The 20,699-nt window shown below is 40.1% G+C and overlaps 1 protein-coding gene across 2 annotated transcripts in view; it reads right to left on the bottom strand.

The window, feature by feature from the left end:
• unc119 (unc-119 lipid binding chaperone) overlaps positions 1–12,629 on the bottom strand; it is a 33,250-nt gene extending 20,621 nt beyond the window's left edge. Inside the window, exons 1-2 of one of the 2 annotated variants that reach the window (XM_002937145.5) lie at positions 12,539–12,629; positions 12,130–12,322 (exon numbers count right to left, since the gene is read on the bottom strand). In XM_002937145.5, coding sequence (XP_002937191.2) covers positions 12,130–12,322; positions 12,539–12,607 — 262 coding nt within the window. In that variant the 5' untranslated portion in view covers positions 12,608–12,629. The other variant, XM_031896675.1, reaches the window with a different exon arrangement.
• Between the last annotated feature and the right edge of the window lie 8,070 nt (positions 12,630–20,699).

The raw sequence follows: 20,699 nt of genomic DNA, 5'->3' as shown, positions 1-20,699 counted from the left end.
GTTTGGGGGCACTGAGAGCAACATCCAAGGGATTGGTGGGCACTATGTTGCCCCCGAGCCACTGGTTGGGGATCACTGCCTTAGATCAAGCATTAACCCCCACCATCCCAGACCAATCTGCACTGACAAAAAACACAAAATGTATCTCTATACTGGAATCCTGCCTAATCATGGCCCATTAGCCCATGCTAATTTTGGCACAGGATCGAAAGTTGCTTACTTCCCAATTAAATTACAGTTCTATTGTGCACTAATGCCAGATTAATTAATTAAACTAAAATGTGCTACAAATTACTTTACATAATCCTATCTTAATCCAGTTGTATAAGTCACAAGCAGGGGCCGTGGGCACACAGAGGAAAAGATTTATAAAACCTATGTAATCAGCAACAGAACAAAAGGTCAAATGCGTGTAATTCCCTTTACAACCATATCACAAAAAAATAATTACTATTAAAAACAGAACAGTTTTACTTTAAAATAACTCCAACACAAGTTCCTTTCTCCTGACTTGCTCAAATGTGATGGACAGCAGGGACGCTGATGTGCCTTAAATGTAAGAAAAGCATATCAGCATTAAATACAGGCCTAGTCATAATTTGCCTCATTATTTTTTGTTTTAAACTGACAACTTTGTTCACAAAATGTTTTTTTTTTTTTTTTTAGTAAGAACCTGCTGACGTGGTAAAAAAATGGTAAGTTACAGTCTTTGAAACCCTGTTGTGTCAGTCACAACACAATGTAGCTTGTGGCATTCTTCAGGGTCAATTACAACATATAAATATTTTTACTGAGATAAAATATTTCAAAACCCTGTACAATAAATAGGTGTATACACGGAACATACAGATTACATACAAAAATACAACCAGAACAAGAGGTAAAGAGGGCCCTGCTCCATGGAGCTTACAACCTCCTGAAATAAACTGAATTGTACTCATTTCATTGCCACAAAAGAGAGACACGCTGCAAAATTGATCAATCTAGTGCCTTAAGATTAATGAAAGCAATTGCCCACTTGGTTTTTATAAGTTAAAAAACTTATCATGTGGTTTTCTGGATAAGGGGCTCATTCTGCTATTTGGATCTCCATACCTTACATCTATTGAAAAATAATTTAAACATGAAATAAACCCAATAGGATTGTTTTAACTCCAATAAGGGTTCACTGTATCTTAGCTGGCATCAGGCACAATGTACTGTTTTATTATTACAGAGAAAAAAGGAAATCCATTTTTAAAAATGTGAATTGCTTGATTAAAATAGAGATGTCCTTCTCGTAATTTAGAGCTTGGATAACAGGTTTCCAGACAACAGGTACCTTACCTGTATCACACTGGTAGAGGGTTCTACAGATTAAAACATTAGGGAAATGCTAGGATTACAGACATACAGCAGTCCTAGTAACACTACCCTAATAGCCTCCTGGTAGAAAACCACCCTTGGCATGACATGTTTGCTCCTGTCTTGGCTGGCCCACTGGATCACAAAGCCTCTTGTAAAGAGTGCTCCCACCTTCTAAGTAAATAAGTCTTGGGAATGCCTGCCCTGTTACCACCCACTCTATAGCATTAATTATATAACAGCAGAATAACGATTGTGTTATAAATTTACATTATTGCATCAGATAAAACAAAAACAATAGACCCCATTGTATTCAAATCATTCTAAATTTTAATGGATGGATGGTGCAAAATACAAGCAAATACTGCAAGAGAACCAAGTCTTGAGAGAAAGTTTATCTTTTAGTACGACAATGATCCCAAACACATGGGAAAAAGTAACAATAGAGTGGCACAAAAAAACACATAAATGTCCTGCAATGGCTCAGTCAACACCCTGATCTCAGTGATACTGCACATTCAGTGAGCTGTTGGGGGCTAGGCTTAGGAGTTGTTGAAAATAATTAAGTGTAAGGATTGCCCGTTATATAAGCTGATGCTACATGGCTGATTATTACATTTTGATACATACTGCACTGGTTTCAGAGCTGTTATATACTAATAATCTGAATGTATTACAGCCTTATACTGTGACATAAATATTCTATATATACAGTATATTGTGAGTGGGTCCCTAAGCTCAGCAAGTGACAGCAGCACAGAGAATGTGCAGTGAATCAGAAGAAAAGAAGCTGGGGAGCTACTGGGGGCATCTTTGGGGGCACAGATCTTCCCTGCTAAAGGGCTGTGGTTGCCTTGGGCTGGTACAGAAGCCCAAAACATAACACAACACTATTTCTTTAGTAAAGCTAGTAGTACTCCTTGAAGCAAAGAAAGAATGGGCCAAAATCACCTTGGGACAGTGAGCTGGTACTTCCGTCCAAAAGACGAAAAAAATGTATTAATATGTTGGGGGGAGGTTGTTAACATGCACTGTGTCATGAAGTAGATCTACAAAATGTCATTAAAATACAATTTGGTTTGAGGTCTGAAAACTTTTGTGTGGCACTGTATACCTCCCTGGTACAGGAGCAGAATTATTGCACCAACCAAAAGCCATGGTTGTCATTTTTGCTGCTTCCTCAGCTTGGTCTCTCCTCACTTCCATTGGTGCTTGTACCAAACTTTACTTACAAGTAAAGTAAAATAGTAGAGAACATAAGGGGATTTGCTCTAATTTTTTACCTCTGAATGAATGACCCATATTTTGATCAAAGATGCCTGTATGCCTGTTTATACAAACAAATGTGAATGGGTTTAATAATAGGGGTTTATACGTACTTCGCCAACTGGGCCAACAACTGGATTGTGATGGGTGCCTATGCAGGCCCGTCAGGGGGGTATCACATCAAAGTGGCAACACGACCCCTGTCTGATGGAATATTCAGTTTCTCAATTTTCAAACTAGATAAACAGATATCTATCAGGAAGGCAGTAGTCGAGGACACTCAGACATGTTGCATATGCCATTACTATTGGGGAACAGGAGAAGATACAATGATAAGAAGGAGACATGCATGTATGGATTACTATGCTATATGGGGGGGCACTTGTACATGGGTGTCTTGAAGTCATGCGAGGGTTGGGCAGGTATATGGCAATGTTCCCTCTAATTCCTTCTTAGCTATGTGCGCACATTTCAAGCTTGTGCGTGCATCTTTATAAAATGTGTGCCAGGTAAAAATGAATATGAACTTTTATGTTTTCAAACAAAATTCTTTGTGCACACCACAATGTCTTGTGAGCACCGCCCTCAATTTGTGTGTATACTCTCAAGTGCATAGCGTAGAGGGAACATTGGTTCTAGGCAACCAATTGCCCCCAGAGGTTGGTCACGGACAGGCTGTATTTGCTGTCAACCGGCCACTTCTACGACTTCCCCATGCCAAGTTCCACAAGTGAAAGAGCAGCGCTTGTCTTTATACTCGGGATTACCTGACCTCTGCAACGACATCAGAGATGGGGCAGAGTGGGCATAGTTATATAAATTGTTGTGGCAACCTAAGTCAGGAGTGAGTCAAATACTTTTGGACCCACAGTGTCTTGGCCAACAAACAATTTAACAATTTAAAAGCTATCACACATCTGTGTGGGTGCATTTTCAAAATTCACGCTATTTAATAGTTTCGGTTTTAGGGACAAAAACGAGGTTTTGCAGACTCATTAAAAAAAGAATAGGAAGTAAGAAGGAGGAAGCCAATCTTAGCTAAATTAAACCCAACAACTTTTTTGGCTCAAAAAATAAATCTGTTCAAACTAAAAACAGCAAAAGTGTAATGAAAGCTACATTTTTGCGTAAAAACGCGAGTTTTTCGTATCCATTACGAAAGTTGCGTAAAAAGTTGCGCTTTTTTCGTAGCGTTAAAACTTACGCGAAAAGTTGCGCATTTTTCGTAGCGTTAAAACTTAAAAGGTGCAAAGTTTCGTGTAAGTTTTAACGCTACGAAAAAAAGCGCAACTTTTTACGCAACTTTCGTAATGGATACGAAAAACTCGCGTTTTTACGCAAAAATCGTATTGGTAACGAAAAATTCGTAAAGAATCCGAAAAAATCGCAAAACATACGAAAAAATCGCAAAATACCGATCATTACGAAAAAAACGCAATCGGACTCATTTCGACCCGTTCGTGGGTAAGTAAATCAGCCCCCTAGTGTAGACTGGGTTTCTCAATTTTTGCCTTTTTACGAGAATACAATCATCCCTTTCTTTTAACAGCAGTTATTTCTGAAACTAAATACATTCAGTGTTTCTAGCCATACATATTTTAACACTGCCACAGTGTTGTTTCCTTCCCTGTGCTAAGCTTCCTTCCCCAGCCACTTTGTCAAGGGCTACAGCACACAGGGCACTCTGATAACTGCCACTTGCACCAGTGATCCAAGCACCCATTAGCCATCAACAAGGGAATCATTATTAAATGTGAGGATGGCGGGTGGCCAGTCCCTTTAAATTGTTGTGCTCATACACAATCTATATGACTAATAATTGTCCAATAAACACAGGTGCTTGGACTTTGGGAGGATTCTCATGGGATGCAATAATAGATGACACAGGATATTGAGGCTGCTTGTTTGGGCAAGCACAAATTATCTGGACTTATGCCTGACATGTCCTTTACTGCCCCTGCTATAAGGGAAACATATCCTGCATTTAACTTTCAGCTATTTCGCCGTTTCTAGCAAGAATAAAAATATCTGCACACTGGCAAAGGTTAGCTATTCTCCTTACATATCAGCAGAAAGTGGCCAAATTAGCTTGGATTCTTGTGTTAATGTTTTATGAATTCCACAGCTCTTACATGCCTAAAAATATTAATTTGAGGGAAAGATTTGTTCTGAGCGCAGGATACGCAACGTTGTGTATCAGTGTTTTACAGAAAAAATAGAAAACAAAAAAAAGCATTTTAAACAGATCTGCACTGAACCTAAAATTACAGTAGCAGAATGGGCAGATTTCCAAATACACCATTTATTTCAGTAACTGGTTACAGATACCTTAAAGGGGTTTTTAGTATGTTGTAAAATGGCCAGTTCTAAACAACTTTTCAATTGGTCCTCATTATTTTTTATCAATTCTAAATTATTTGCCTTCTTCTCCTGACTCTTTCCAACTTTCAAGTGGGGGTCATTGACCCCAGCAGCCAAAAAAATATTGCTCCATGAGGCTACAAAAAAAACACAAATAATAAATGGTAGTTAGGCATTCCTAACCAATATCTGGCCAAAGATTAGTCAAATATGTTTTGGGCAGGCTTAATACCCCATTGGATTGGCTTGTTCTTTCAGTCCTCTTCTGTCTGGGTGGCAAAGAGAGTCAAAGATCAACTATGCCAACTTCCCAGTAACCACTAATTCCCATTTACCAACAGGACTATAAATGTATGAGCAGGCAATAACAAATATTTTGTTGCTTTGAGGGGGCTTTTAGGGATTAGAAATAAACCAGCAATACTCTTTTATGCAGCCATAATGCTATGCCAGTCCTGCAAATGTAGTGTTTGTGTGGTTAGCACAGATGCCTTGCTGCGGGCACTGCCTGTATAGTGTTTTTATGTTCTCTGTTGGGTTACCTTGGCAAAACTGTTTTCCTCCCACAGTGCTAGCAAGTTAAATGTCTCTTGATGAAATTGGGAATTGGCTCTTGTGTGGCTGTGATACAGGCATTATTACACTGTAAACTCCACGTGGGCAGGGATTAATAGGAATGAATGAATGAACATTGTGTATAAAGAACAAGAAAAAATTCAACCATGGGCTCAGCAAAAAGCAATGGACAAGATAACATCCCTGTACTGCAATTGCCCATTATGTAACACAAAATCAGCCATGTTTATTATGAATTTTGGCACTAGACTAGATTTAGACATTTATTAGGTTTCTTATTCATAAAATGGCAATCTTTTTTTTATTAAAGGAGAAGGAAAGGTATAATCACTGGGTGAGGGGGTGCCAAATGTTAGGCACCTCCCAGTGATTATAATTGCTTATTTGAGACCATGTGTCAGTGTCGCTTTTTGCTAAAAATGGCACCAGCTTTAGATAATTCCGCTAGAAAGAAAATGTGATCTTCTTTCACTTCTTTTTTTAGGCCTCAGGCTGGTTGCTCATGTGCAGTAAAGTTAAAAGCTAACTTTTTGCTTCTAAATTAAGCTATCACTCTTCTCTCCATGCACACCCAGAATGGAATGTACAGAAGAAGGAAGAAAAAGATGATGATGATGTTGGAGTGTCACTCCGGGGCTGGTGCAGTTTTTAGCAAATGGTGTCTCCAGTAAGATTCTAATCAGGAGGGGTAACAAATATTGTAACCAGGCTCTTGCTCTCCTTTAAATTTATCATTTACTATTGTCCAAAGCATGGAGAAAATTTGTGGTGACCATGTATCAATCCATATAGGGGCAAATACACACCTGTGGTTTTCACGGGTTTCAGTAGGAGGTGCAGAGTCTACACTGCCTGTTGCAACTGCACCCACTCTTGTAAATGCCAGCCTCCTAACCTTAAAGGCCACTAAGATTGTGCAGTGGGGGCCCAAGGTGAGGCACACTGGCAGTCTCCCTGGTAGTTACACCGCTGAGATGCCTTCCAGCATGACTTTGGCAAGAGGCAGCTAAAGGCAGGACTGATTCCTGTAATGGTGATCGCAGGTTCAGCACAGCATAAATTAATATGACTATCAGGTACAAGGTTGGTTGGATTTATTTGGCCTCTGGCACAGGAATGCACTTTCATACTGTGCCAACCTGGAGCTGGGTTGCTTAAGGGCACAATAAGTACATTATAGTGCACTGCTTCCTGAATGCAAAGCAAAGTACTCATCTATACCGGCACTTATCATCAGACCTTATAAGACCTAAAAAGTTTGTTTGTGTTACATTCCATCATACGTAAAATTAACAAACCTTTCGTTGTCCTCTTATGCATCCCACACACTCCTCTCCCCTAACCCTTGCAGGCACTGGCGTTAAAGATAATAAATAATCTTGCCTCTTAATAATGGGCAACCCTTAAGCAGAATGAAACAGGTAATCCCTTAACGCTTTCTGCACCAGAACCTAGTCAATGCATCCAATTAAGAACACTGCAAAATGTTTCTTACAGGGAAACATACTCCACTTTTTTACACAAGCTCATTCAATGGGGTTTCTGTAGAAAAGGCGTATAAATAACTATCTGAACTAAAGAAAAAAAAAAATTATACTTTTTTTTTTTTTTTTAAATTACACAGACAAAACTGATTCCACAGATTGAAGGGAAACCATGATAGCCTGCCTGTGCTGCAGGGATCAGATCCTCACCCACCTTAAGGTGGCCATACACGTAGCAATTTCAATCTTTCATGCGACCATCGTTCCCGCGTAAGATCGTTCCCGCGTAAGATCGTTCCCGCGTAAGATCGTTCCCACCCTCCACTGATCTAAATATTTTAACCTGGCCGATTGACGAGTCGACCGATATCCGCAGCCTTCTGCGATATCAGTCGCCTCGTCGAGCCGCCATACACGCACAGAATATCGTACGAAACAAGGTTTCATACAATTTCATTGGTGCGTGTATGGCCAGCTTTAGACTCACAGAGTGATCCAATTCCTCCCTCCCATTGCTCCATTGTGAAGAAATAAATTGTGAGACTTGAAATCCATCTGATCTACACAGAATCTGTGCATCCACTATAGAAACTTTAAAATTAAGAGGTATGCTTCTTCTTTGCACTTGTGCTGGTTTAAGCTCAGTGTATACACAGTACAGCAGGGGTCCCCAACCTTTCTTATTTGTGAGCCACAGTCAAATGTAAAAAGACTTGAAGAGCAACACAAGAACCATAAAAGTTCATGAAGGTGCCAAATAAGGGCTGTGATTGGCTATTAGGCAGCCTCTATGCACACTATCAGCTTACAGGGGGCTTTATTTGGTTGTAAATCTTGTTTTTATTCAACCAAAACTTGCCCCCAAGTCAGGAATTCAAAAATAACTACCTGCTTTGGGGGCACTGAGAGCAACATCCAAGGGGTTGGTGAGCAACATGTTGCTTATGTGCCACTGGTTGGGGATCACTGCAGTACAGAAAACTCCAAAAAAACATTCTGTAATGCTCCAACCCAGGGCAGCACATGGAATATCTTGGAGTGGGCAAAAAATGGCACTCTAAAGAAGAGTTTCACCTGCCATGCTTTGGTCGCTGTGGTGCCTACCAAACTGACCCCCTACAAAGATTCTAACTCTTTCCTCAGACCCCATGTACAAATCCAGGGTACTTTTCTTATGAGCACCACTCTACACACGCTTCTGGTCTCAAGTAAGTGACTAGAATCACTAGGGGTGCTTAACAACTTGGTAAAATCATAGGGGATACATTTTCTTCTCCTTTACAGGCACATGTATAAAGCTGTATAAAATATTAAATGGCAAGATGTTTGTATGGCATATTTCTAAAGCTTCATCAAATTCCATACATGTGACTTAACAACATACATTACAATCACAGGAATAATCTATTATAATGTGTTGTATTTAGCTGCTACATCCTGTCAATAAGAATGTACAAATGCTATCAGCGAAATAATATTTAAGGGGAAGTTAACCTTACATTTAACTTTTAGGGGCTGATTTACTAACCCACGAATCCGACCCGAATTGGAAAAGTTCCGACTTGAAAACGAATATTTTGCGACTTTTTCGTATGTTTTGCGATTTTTTCGGATTCTGTACGAATTTTTCGGATCCAATACGATTTTTGCGTAAAAACGCGAGTTTTTCGTATCCATTACGAAAGTTGCGTAAAAAGTTGCGCATTTTGCGTAGCGTTAAAACTTACGCGAAAAGTTGCGCATTTTTCGCAGCGTTAAAACTTAACGCTACGAAAAATGCGCAACTTTTCGCGTAAGTTTTAACGCTACGCAAAATGCGCAACTTTTTACGCAACTTTCGTAATGGATAGGAAAACTCGCGTTTTTACGCAAAAATCGTATTGGATCCGAAAAATTCGTAAAGAATCCGAAAAAATCGCAAAACATACGAAAAAATCGCAAAGTACCGATCATTACGAAAAAAACGCAATCGGACTCCATTCGACCCGTTCGTGGGTAAGTAAATCAGCCCCTTAGTATGATGCAGACAAAGGCAATCTTATACAATGTACAGTATTATTATTTCTGGAATGTAATTTCTCTAATTGATGGTGCTACTTGGTCACTAAACCTAATCCTCGCAACCAGGGGATAACTTGGAGTTCATTTTAGAATGAAGGTATGGGACCTGTAATCCAGAATGCTTTGGACCTGGCATTTTCCGGATAAGGGATCTTTCCGTAATTTCAATCTCCATATCTAAAGTCTACTAAAAAATCATTTTAACATTAAATAAAACTAATAGGATTGTTTTGCCTGCAATAAGGATTATTATTTCTTATTATATCTTAATTGGAATTAAATACAAGGTACTGTTTTATTATCACAGAGAAAAAGGAAATCATTTTTAAAAATCAGATTATCTTATAATGGAGTCTATAGGAGATGGCGTTTCTGTAATTTTGGAACTTTCTGGATAACAGGTTTCTGGATCCCATACCCATACCTGTACCTTCCTGTACCTTCATCTGCAACATACTAAAAGGTTGTCTTCATCAGTCAGCTAATTAACAGACCTGGAACAGAGCATAACTAAAATAGTTAGACACCATTGCTTTTAAGCCATTGTATTTTTTCTTATTGGTAATATGCTTAGAATGACATTATTGTGTGAAAAACAATTTTGAGTGGAGATCTAACCCAATCTGTTGCATTATCAACAAAAGTAGAACTGTAAAACTTTTTAAAAAGTGGTGGAAAACACTAATTTCAACATAGCTGGAAATTAAAGAAAATACATAAAATAAAATATATATATATATATAATATATATAAAAAGTTCAAGATAAACAGCACTCACGATACGGGTTAATCTCAAGCGCCTGGGTGCAGTCCTCTTCAGCGTAGATAATGAACAAAACATGGATCGCATCACTCAGGACTTATAGCAAAATTTGTAGTTTATTGGGTGTAGAACAAGAAAACAAAAAAAAAAAAAAAGTTTTCTTGTTCTACACCCAATAAACTACAAATTTCGCTATAAGTCCTGAGTGATGCGATCCATGTTTTGTTCATTATATATTATATATATATATATATATATATATATATATATATATATATATATATATGCCATCCATGCTTATTTGAAGGTGGTTATTTGCTATCAAACACCCTAGTGTGTAACAATACAGGGTAACACAGTATGCTGCATGCCTACATAACACTATACACAAAAGCACAATTTCCAGATGTTGGTTGCAGGTGCACTTGTGAAGTTATAGTTTAACATAAATCTGGGGTGCCACATTTTCATATCCCTGATATGAGCAGCTCTTCCCCCTACTGAATGATTGTACAGAATTACAGTGTGCTTGGCACTAAATGCAGGCTGAGCATCAGCCCCTACGCTGGCATCAGCCTTTCCCCGACTCTGCACCCGGAGCAACTGAATTGCCCTGGGAGCAGGGACACAGGGAGGATTTTGGCACCAAAATGTATACTTGTGCATTTTGCCGCTGAAATGGACTCTGTATGGCTGCACCTAGGCTGACACAATGGTTCCAGGTGCAGGCACACGTAAAGGCTAATGCCAGTGTAGGGGCTGATTCTTGGCCTGTGTTTACAAGAAATTTGTCTTTTTTTTTTTTTGTGCATTTAAAAAAAATGCACATTGAGAGTGTAAAATGTGTATATTCTGTTTATATTTATTTTTTTAAGAGCGTTGCAAACTCAAGCATATATTCTATTGTCTCCTAAACACAAGTCAAGAAAAATTAAGCATGTTATGTCCAATAAAAAGAAACAAAACTTGACTACAATAAAATACAATTCTAAATGCACACAAGCACAATGGAATCAATTAGTAAGTATCAATTAGTAGTAATTTTAAGTGTCTGAATGCGCTCAAACCTGCATCTGAAACAAAAAGGGTTGCCAAAGTGTTGTCTGACCTTCAAAGAGAGCTGCTGACCCTAAAACCTAGTATTAGTGTAAAACATCTCAAGAGGACCTCTTTGCATAAGTTTGCATCATTTTTTGGGTTTAGATCCCCTTTAAAGTGTTTTGAGAGTTGTAGTTCTGCAAACTCAAGGCTAGTTACTTAAAGCAACACTGTTGAATAAAACTTTTCCCCAAGCCTTCAGGCTTAGCCCAGCACTTAACACAATAAGAATCCAGCCTGCTTTGTACACCCAACTTTTCATTCAAAGCCTGTTTTATCATTAATGGAGACAGTAAACATATGAGAAGCAGTATATGTGCCCTGAACGCTAAATGTCTAAAGTGCAATAGCCGCTAACTGTTACAGACAGATAAACATGTTAGATAACAATAGGACAAGTGATGTAGCACTGACAGGGACAGCCCTTACTGGTGGAGCCTCTTGCATGTAAACAAGCTTGGGGTGCCTACTTCATGGAGGTAGGGAGCACCAATGAGAATGTACCCTTTTAACAGACATCTCTACTTTTCTTTTCTATACACCAACCTATACAAACCTGTAAGGTGTGGACCATATAAGTTATAAATCTATTCTATTATGGCCGGGGCCCAGAAACCCAGAATTCAGTTCTGCTCACTGTTACAGGGGCTCCCTACATCTTTAATCTGCACAGAAAACTAATGAAGAACAAGGTTTCTGACAGTGGCCCTACAGATTAGCAGTAATGAAGGCCAACCTTTTCCTGTCTAGAATGCAAGCTCATGTGCCCAGGATTTTCCACTCCCCCTCTCCAAGCATTTGCAGCACTTTAGTGATGCACAGAGCAGCAGCACAGCAATGCCATAAAGTACAACAATAACCAGGCTATCATCTCATTACAGTCCCTCATGATGTGGTTATGGCTGCAAGGTGCATGCTACACACACACACACACACACACACACACATCTGGACACACAAACACACACACCTGCGTACAGAGTGAAAGGGCCAAGGATAAATATGACAATAGTCCCATCCCTGATATTGTTCCAGGTCACTAAAACAGGTTGATCCCGTCCACGTTTTAATCCTCGTTTCTCAACAGGTCTGCCTATGCCTGTCCCACATCCTCAGCCCTTTTTGATAAATGCCATTTTCTGCGGTGCAATAAAAGTACGAGGCATTGGTACTGACCCGATGTGATCTTCTGCAGTCCCAGCACATCCTCCGGGCTGATATGGGGCTTCCTAAGCAGCTGGTCCTCTGTAATGCCAGCGGCCACCACCTGCCCCCCGCTCTGCTTCACCTTCATGCCGCCCTCCTGCGTCCTGCTGCCTGGGAGAGTGTCAGTGCCCAAGGAGGAAGAGCTCATTCTCCAACAAGAGAACTGAAAGAGCGCCGGGGGGAAGGAAGGAATTAAGAGAGAGAGAGAGACACACACACGCACAGATAGAAAGAAAGAGCGCAGAAGTGGCGGAGGAGGAGGTGGGACTGACTGACCCACCCGCCCAACTCACAATTGATTTAATTGATGTGCACAAAACATAAGGACGTGAAGCGCTTTTGGGCTTTGGCGCCTACCTGCGCCGGAATTGAGCCTTACCAACGTGAAATAAAGCAGGCGCCCTTCCGCATCTGATTTTGGAAAGGGGCCGTGCCCGTATAATAACATAGTAACGAGAACATATGAGGGGGCGTGGGTTAATATATAAACTGAAAGAAGATCCGTCTTATATTTAAGGTACAGAAATAGCTCGGAGGGCACTGATTGGCTGAGAAGGAAGAACAATGGTGTCGTTGTAATAATCTAATGAAAGCGCCGCGTTTGGCAACAAGCTCCAGGGAGACAGTGTCTGCTGCGCTCTACCTGCTCTGTCGCTTGGGCTGCAGTCAGTAAGTAGTTACCCCCTGACTCATACACAAGCTGCTCAGCAGTGCTTCTGCAATTCTTCTGTGGTAGTTAATATACAGTCCAACATCGAAACCAGAAAGCCTTGATCCAGTAGCAAATAAAATATGAGGGAAGAAAGAAAAAAAGTGTGTACAGTTATTGGACCTGGTATCCAGAATGCTCGGGACCAAGGGTATTCTGGATAAGGGATCTTTCCATAAGTTGGATCGCCATACCTTAAGTCTACTAAAAAACAAAAAACATTAACTAAACCCAATAAGACTGTTTTTGCGTCCAATAAGGATTAATTATATCTTAGTTGGGAGCAAATACAAGCTACTGTTTTATTATTACAGAAAAAAAGAAAATACATTTAAAAAATCAGAATTATTTGATTACAATGGAGCTTATGGAAGACAAGCTTTCTGTAATTCAGAACTTTCTGGATAACAGGTTTTTGGCTATTGGATCCCATACCTGTACCTTACCTTCATTACACAAACTCTCTGATAAAGCTGCAGTGTGTGGCATCTGTCATTAATCAGTGTGCGTTCGGTTTTGCTCCATAACAAGCACTCCCTTGGGTACTGTGCATTCATACTCCTATGACAGTTTTTTATTAAAAAAAATACTTTATGTAGTAAAATAATTGTAATAATCTACTGGGTCTCTTACAAATATTGCAACACCTGGGAGGCCTTGATGCAGTTTCATACAAAGAAAGCCCTGTTTGGGCAGGACCTGCCTCTAAATGATGAACAAGCTCTGTAAAGTTATGTGTAAACCATGTCGGTGCTATATAAATAAATTATAATAATAAGCTTGAAAACACAGGTGTACTTCTGTGACTGGATTTTTACTCTATATTAGGGTCGGACTAGGCCGCCGGGACACCGGGAAAAATCCCGGTGGCCCAGACCCGACCCTTGCCAGTGCTCCCCCGGCCGTCTGTTCCTCCGCTGACACGTTAAATTTGTGCGCGCTCGGGGAGGACGTCGGGTGGGGGACCATGCGGGGGGGGGAGTTGAGGGGCCCCTGTGGGTGGGGGGATAGGGGGCCCGGCTGCAATCCCCAGTCCGACCCTACTCTATATCAAAGCAATACTGCCCCACATGTTCCTGTTGAAGTGTAGGGCGGGGGTAAGTAGTGGTGTTCATGGGGCATTAATCTGCTACCACGAGCAGAACTGAAGGCCTTGGTGCATTAAACATTAATGGACAGTAGAAAGCAGCCATTGGTGGCAAGGGAAGGTTTATTGTCTTCACTCAAAGAGTTTAATCTCTAGAGCTGGCTTCAGAGATAAGGGGACCTGATGAATTAAAATAGGCCTGGACTGGGATTTAAAATAGGTCCTTAAATTTGAAGGAAAAAGAGGCCCAAAAAGCACCTTTCTATCCTACTAAATAATGACTGCCTATGGCATCTTACAGCAGCCCCTCTGGCACTTGCCAGAATCCACAGATTGCCAGTCTGGGCCTCAACTGAAAAAGGCAAAAAAATAATGTAACAGCAATATTCAATAATATCCTCTGTTGGGTGAAGATCCGCTCGCTTGGCGATCTCGCCAAGCGAGCGCATCTCAGCGTGTATGGGGATCTTTACATGGGGTTTCCTGCCAAAAAAACGTGACAATATCCAGAAGTTTTGCCAAATGGGCTTTTATTACAAAGAAAAACTTTAAGGTACCAAAGTTTGTTACACGCTTTTGTTAAGAAAAACTTTTAGGTGCTCAGGAAATCATAAATCGGGCCCTTAAATACTTTTTTCTCAAATGAGAACTAAAGTTTAAAACATTGGGGGGATGCCAAATGTTAGACACCCCCCTGTCATTAGAATCACTTATCTGGTGTCCCCAGGAGAAAACTGCAATGGTCCAAGGTATATCTGTAGATACTCGTTGGCAAGATGGCTTTTATACCCCACATTTAAATGGAAAAGGTGTTGGGGAGCAACACAAGCATGAAAAAGTTTAATGGGGGTGCAAATAAGAGCTATAATTGGCTATTTGGTAGCCCCTATGTGAACTGGCAGCCAACAGGAGGCTCTTTTTGGCATTATACTTGGTTTCTATGCATCTAAAACTTGCCTCTTTATCAGGAAGTCAAAAATAAGCACCTGCTTTGAGGCCACTGGGAACAACATCCAAGAGCAACATGTTGCTCATGAGCCATTGGTTGGGGAACACTGTTCTAAAGAAATACCCTGGGATGGTGCAGTTTTTAGCAAACAGAAGCAAAGACCCTGGGTATCTGGTAAGGCATTATTATCACGGAGGGAAGAGCCTAACATTTTGGCACCACCTAGTGAGCAGCCAGTACCACAAACATTTGGTGCAGTTCCAGGTTTTGTATGCAACCGAAAATCTCCAGTCTAAGGCTAATGCCAGACAAGGGCCCTACGCCTCCTACCTGTGTCTGCACCCGAATGAAAGGAAATGCTTCGGTGAGGGCACATGTAGCCGAAATACGCATAAAAACGCTAGACTTTGCATTCTCTCATGTTTTTATGCATATTTCAGCTACACGTGACTGCACCCAAGCGTATTCCAATCATTCGGATGCAGACACAGGTAGGAGCGTATGGCGAGTATTTTCGGAAAGAATTTTTCCGCTTGCCGAAAATATACACCCTACGCATTAGCGTAAAGGAGGAACATTTAAAGTTGATGGAAACTGATGCCAACTGAATTGACCCAAGAGTGCAGATGGAATTAAGGTCAGGAATTAACAGACCCCATGTAATTTTTTTGAAATCCTATTCATCAGGGTTTGTGCCACAATATTGACAAAAAAGGAGCACTATGTGGATATCAAACAACTGGAGAATCCATTTTAAAATGAAAACACTTTATTGGTGTGAAATGGATTCTCCAGATGTTTCATATGCATGCTTTTTTTTTTTGCCAATATTAAGCGCCAACGACTCTAAGCTGGAGCCAAAACGGAGTAGCAGGATCACCAGTGCACATAACGGCTGGGTATGCTCCTCTAAACCACAGCCATTTTGTTTTATTTGTGTCAGCAGACTAGCAGAGAGCCGATGTGTTTATCTTGAAAAGAAAAGATCAGAGCTAGAAAATTATAGAACAGTAAGCTTCTAGTAACATCCATGTAAGGGAATTTTATTGGAAGGAAACAACGAGATTCTCTTTAGGATTAAATTCCAAACATTCTAAATGAAATTGTTTATAGAGAGTCAGCATGGGTTTATGCCGTATCACTTGTGCCAATATATCTAATTGCTTATATGGCAATATAAGCAGCAAAAAGGATCAAGCCAAAGCTTTTGATGTGAATAGTTTGCTAAAGCATTCAGTACTGTTCTATATTCAAGAATGGTGTATAAAATTAGGGCTACATCAAAGGGTGTAGAAAACTGGTTGAGTGGCTGAAAGCAGGAATATATTGGTCAGTATTTGTATGTAAATAGTATTTACACCCTTTATGAGCTGTGCAATACATTGACACTTTATAAATGTATGCTAATTATAATATTCAGACTGGGAATTTTGGATGTTGGGTACCATTGGGCTCAGTGAGTCTAAAAAAAAGCAGTTGATTTAAGCATAATTATACCTACTGTAAATATAAATAACTAATTAGACCACATACAGGTCTGCAGTTCTGGACACCTACAAAAGAAGAATTATAAAAGGCAGAGGAGGGCAACCCAACCAATAAAAAGGATGTTGTAGCTCACATCACACAGGGTACAAATAGGAAAGGGTATGGGAAGGGCAGGGCGTAGAGTCACGAAAGGAGCCTCATAGCAGAGGGGAACAGAGAGCTGTGAAGGTCAAGTTTGCAGACTGGGCTTGTGAGTGAATTTGGGTGAATCTTTGTCAGGGGTCCTAGCAGTGCTCTAATAACCTGGGCCCCCTGGTGGGAGAACCCTGCTAACTATTAGTGTGGGGCCCCATGATTTATAACCCTGGGACTGGGTACACTTTGTTCAGAAGACAAAAGTTTATGGCATAATTAATAACCTAAAACAAAATTTAAAAAGCCACTGATTGTATTTTACATAAATCTATTTAGTGGTACGTTATATAAGGTGTTTCCCAACCCTTAAGGAGTTTCTTTCACTGATTTTGTGTCACTTATTCTGCAGTGGTACACACACACACACAAGTTATGACACCAGTGTGCACAGAAAATTGTGGGGCTCACAGAACTTTTTGCATACCTCCCAACTTTCGTGGGACAGTGCCGATTTTAACAGCTCAGCCTGGATTCTTATTGAAAAGTCTCTAATTTCCCTTTGATCTCCTGCACTGAATTCCAAAAAAGATACAAAGTTTCTCAAACTTAACTATATAAGTAGGCTTTTGGCAGAGAGCCCAGAATACTCAACAACTGCCCTTAGATACAATTGTAATTAATAAGTTAAAACATGTATCTTAAAGGGCAATTTCACCTTCATTAGCAAAACTGTCATAACACATTAAAACAAGACCCCAAAACCCCAAGAAATTTGTTCAAACTTTAATTAACCTGCCAAATTTAGTAATATGGGAGTGGTATTTAGGGGGTGTGGTCACAAAAGGGGGCGCCACAGTGTATGCACCATTTCATTTTGTCCCTCTTTGCATTTTTTCAAATGTTGGGAGGTATGCACTTTGTATGCAAGGACATTGAGGCATGTTGTGCATTACGCTACTAAAAAATGCCCTCCCCTTTAAGCAAAAGAGCGATTGTTTGTCCATATATTGCAATATATTTCAAGCTGGCCCACTATGTCAATCATCCCTGGCCTGGCCAGTCTACTCTTTCATATGATTCATTAAGAATTCTACTGCTTTAATATACAGGGACTAAGTTTTACCTGCAACTTGCTTGCTTTCATGGTTGGCCATCACTGGGATCACCTGACTGTAGTTGAGAAATGATGGGAGGCACAACATGGAGCTGACCACTGCTATAGCAAAAAGGGAAAGTTGTGCTCACCCCTAAACAATATATAAATCTATATATATATAATATCAGAACATATGTACTCCATTTGCAGGGCTGATTGCTTGGGTGCCAGAAACAACACATCTTTTGTACTTTTTCCCATTTTTGAAGTCCTGTGAGTGCCTTATTGTAGCTTTCATATATAGAGACTTATATCCACACCTGTATATATAACTGTAGCCATTTTACCTAGATAGTCAAATCAAATGCAATGAGCAACCACACTAGATGGTTTGGCAACAAATATAGTACCTAAAAGCATAATGCCCATATCATAAGACCCAGACACAAGGGCTTTAAATCATAAGAGGATTAGCACATGTTGGGGGTGGGGCAATCAGTTGAAGCACAAAGGAGAGAAACCATCATGTAATTGAAATCAAGGGAGGAGCATCCACAACCAAGTAATTAAGATTGGGGACCCAGCTTTTAGCTATTCCCATTAATCCTTACCTTATTACATGGTCCTAGAATTACACCAATATATAGCAACCCTGATGTTTGCATTCACGCTATGTGCAGTTCTGTACACAATACAGGATTTACCAATGTGCACTGAGAATTACATGCATGTTAACATAATGTGCAAAAGCTAGGTTAGACTATTGCTGCCACAAATTGTTTGTGGGCTACTGGGGCAAACTAAAGGGCCCACCATAGAGTATTTCCTCTACTGTATTTTCAGAAGAGTATTGCCTTATGATTCACATAAAAACCTACCTCTGCTTTTTCTGTGCTTGGTAATAATGCAGAATGATGAGCTGGAGGAGTGGACAAAGCCTTAGGTTGGTCACAGTAAATTGAAATGTTAGTATGATGTAAAGATTGAAATTCTAACACAATCTGCAACTGGTCTACATTCTTTTTGCATTGGCTGGAATCCACTGATTGTCAGTCCGGGCCTGAGTGCAGCAACAGATACATTTACTCCCTAAATCCAGATCAAGTAGAATGGAAATAGGCTTCCAGGAGAGCTCAAAATGTTTTACAATTTCATTACAAATTGATTATTTACAAAATACGCAATGTTGGGGGGGTGGCCCCCCTTGTCCTGAAGGGCCCCACTGCTGCCGGATCTAAGGGGACCTTCAAGCGCCTGCCGTTGCTGCTTCTGGGTAACCGCCACATGATGTGATGCGTCACACTAATATAAATGGTGGGGGCACTAAAAGTTCCTTGTAGGGGGGCCCCTCAAACTCGCCAATACTTTAGGCTAATGCCACACGTAGAGTATGGCGCATATTTTTGGCAAGCCTAAAAACACTTACAGAGAATACGCTCCATACACTTAAAGGTCCCCCTACATGTGCCTGCTCCCAAATGAACTGAATATGCTTGGGTGTAGGCACATATAGGGGATATCCGCCAAAAAATATGAGAAAATGCAAAGCCTTGCATTATTAGGTGGATATTAGCTACATGTGCCTGCACCCAAATGAACTAAATACGCTTGGGTGCAGGCACATGTAGCTGATATCCGCCAAAAAATATGAGAAAGTGCAAAATCTCACATTATTAGGTGGATATTGGCTACATGTACCTGTATCCAAGCATATTCAGTTCATTCTGGTGCAGGCACAGGTAGAGGGAGTTTTAAGCGTATGGAGCGCTATACGTGACATTAGCCTTAAATTGTGACTTTATTGTTTTCAGTTTAGTACACTGAGTGGGGGGATCCTAATTGCCCTTTATTCACAGCACATAATGATTATCTAATATAAAGTGAATAAAGCCTTAATGATATGGCAGGCTGGGGCACATAGCTGAATGTTTATAGCAGGCACATAAAGAGGTTTTTTTATTTTGCCACATTGAGCATATTCCCAGGTTTATCTGATGCGAAATAGATCCATTTATTCTAAATCTCTTTAAAATGTTTATTGGTAGTTTTAGTGCATTTTATGGATTTGCCTGCTTATAAAAAGTTTATACAAAAAAATCAGTGTACTGATGGGTGCACTGAGCATTTTATTCCACTTTTATTAAATATTCAGAAACTTCCATTTCCATCAAAACATCCAGATCTCATTGTAAGTGACAGTTATTGGATATGGGTGTTGTACTGGCCCAGGCTCCAGCAGGACTAGTGCATATTTAGGGCCAAGCTTGCTCCGATACACAAGGGAACAGAGGCAGCAATCACATCAAACCAATAAATATCCAGGACAGTGGCAACGCCATTATAAAAGCATGGAATATTTATATCACGTTTATTCTATTTACAAGGCATGTGAAAAACAGAATATTCCCAATTGACCTCAAATTATACGGGTTGCAAAAATAGAAAGAAACAACATTACACCTGCATCCCTGTCCTTTAAGAAGTCTATTAAATACGCCCCAGTGGATATCTTGTTTATCTACACCCCTTGCTGCCTTTACAGTGCTGAACAACAGGTGCATTCAAGATGAATTAAACATGTTTCTGTATCAGAGTTTGCTGTGAAACTCCCATTAATTCTTTATACAACGAGCAGTAAAAATAGATTTGGTTCTTTCTTTAGCGGTTTAATTAATGCCTCTTTCATGTGTGTCATCAGTTTTCTTTTTAACTTCAGAGGACAGATACAACAACATCCCAGCATGCACCCAACCCCCCCAAGGCTATGTAGGATTCAGGAACATGGATAAAATAATTAGCCCCAGAGGAAGTGTTAACTCATTATATACACAAGCCAACGAGGGGTTGGGATTACAGCGGAATTATTTAATCTTTTAGAGGCTACAAGGATTCGGAGATAACAATTCAAACTATAATTTAGCTTATTGGCTGCTCAATAACTACATACAATCTTCCTACCGCACCAATGTAGGCCATTATGTGGGTCTTTACCTTTAAATATATTCGGCTTGGAAATCAGTATAAAAGCCTGGAGAATTTACTGTGTATTGTATTTCTAATATAGTGTTTAGAAGAC

Source organism: Xenopus tropicalis, chromosome 2 (genome assembly GCF_000004195.4).
Source record: "Xenopus tropicalis strain Nigerian chromosome 2, UCB_Xtro_10.0, whole genome shotgun sequence".
Lineage (NCBI taxonomy): Eukaryota > Metazoa > Chordata > Amphibia > Anura > Pipidae > Xenopus > Xenopus tropicalis.
The sequence above is the reverse complement of the archived record's forward strand: the minus strand, read 5'-3'. Positions and strand labels throughout refer to the sequence as shown.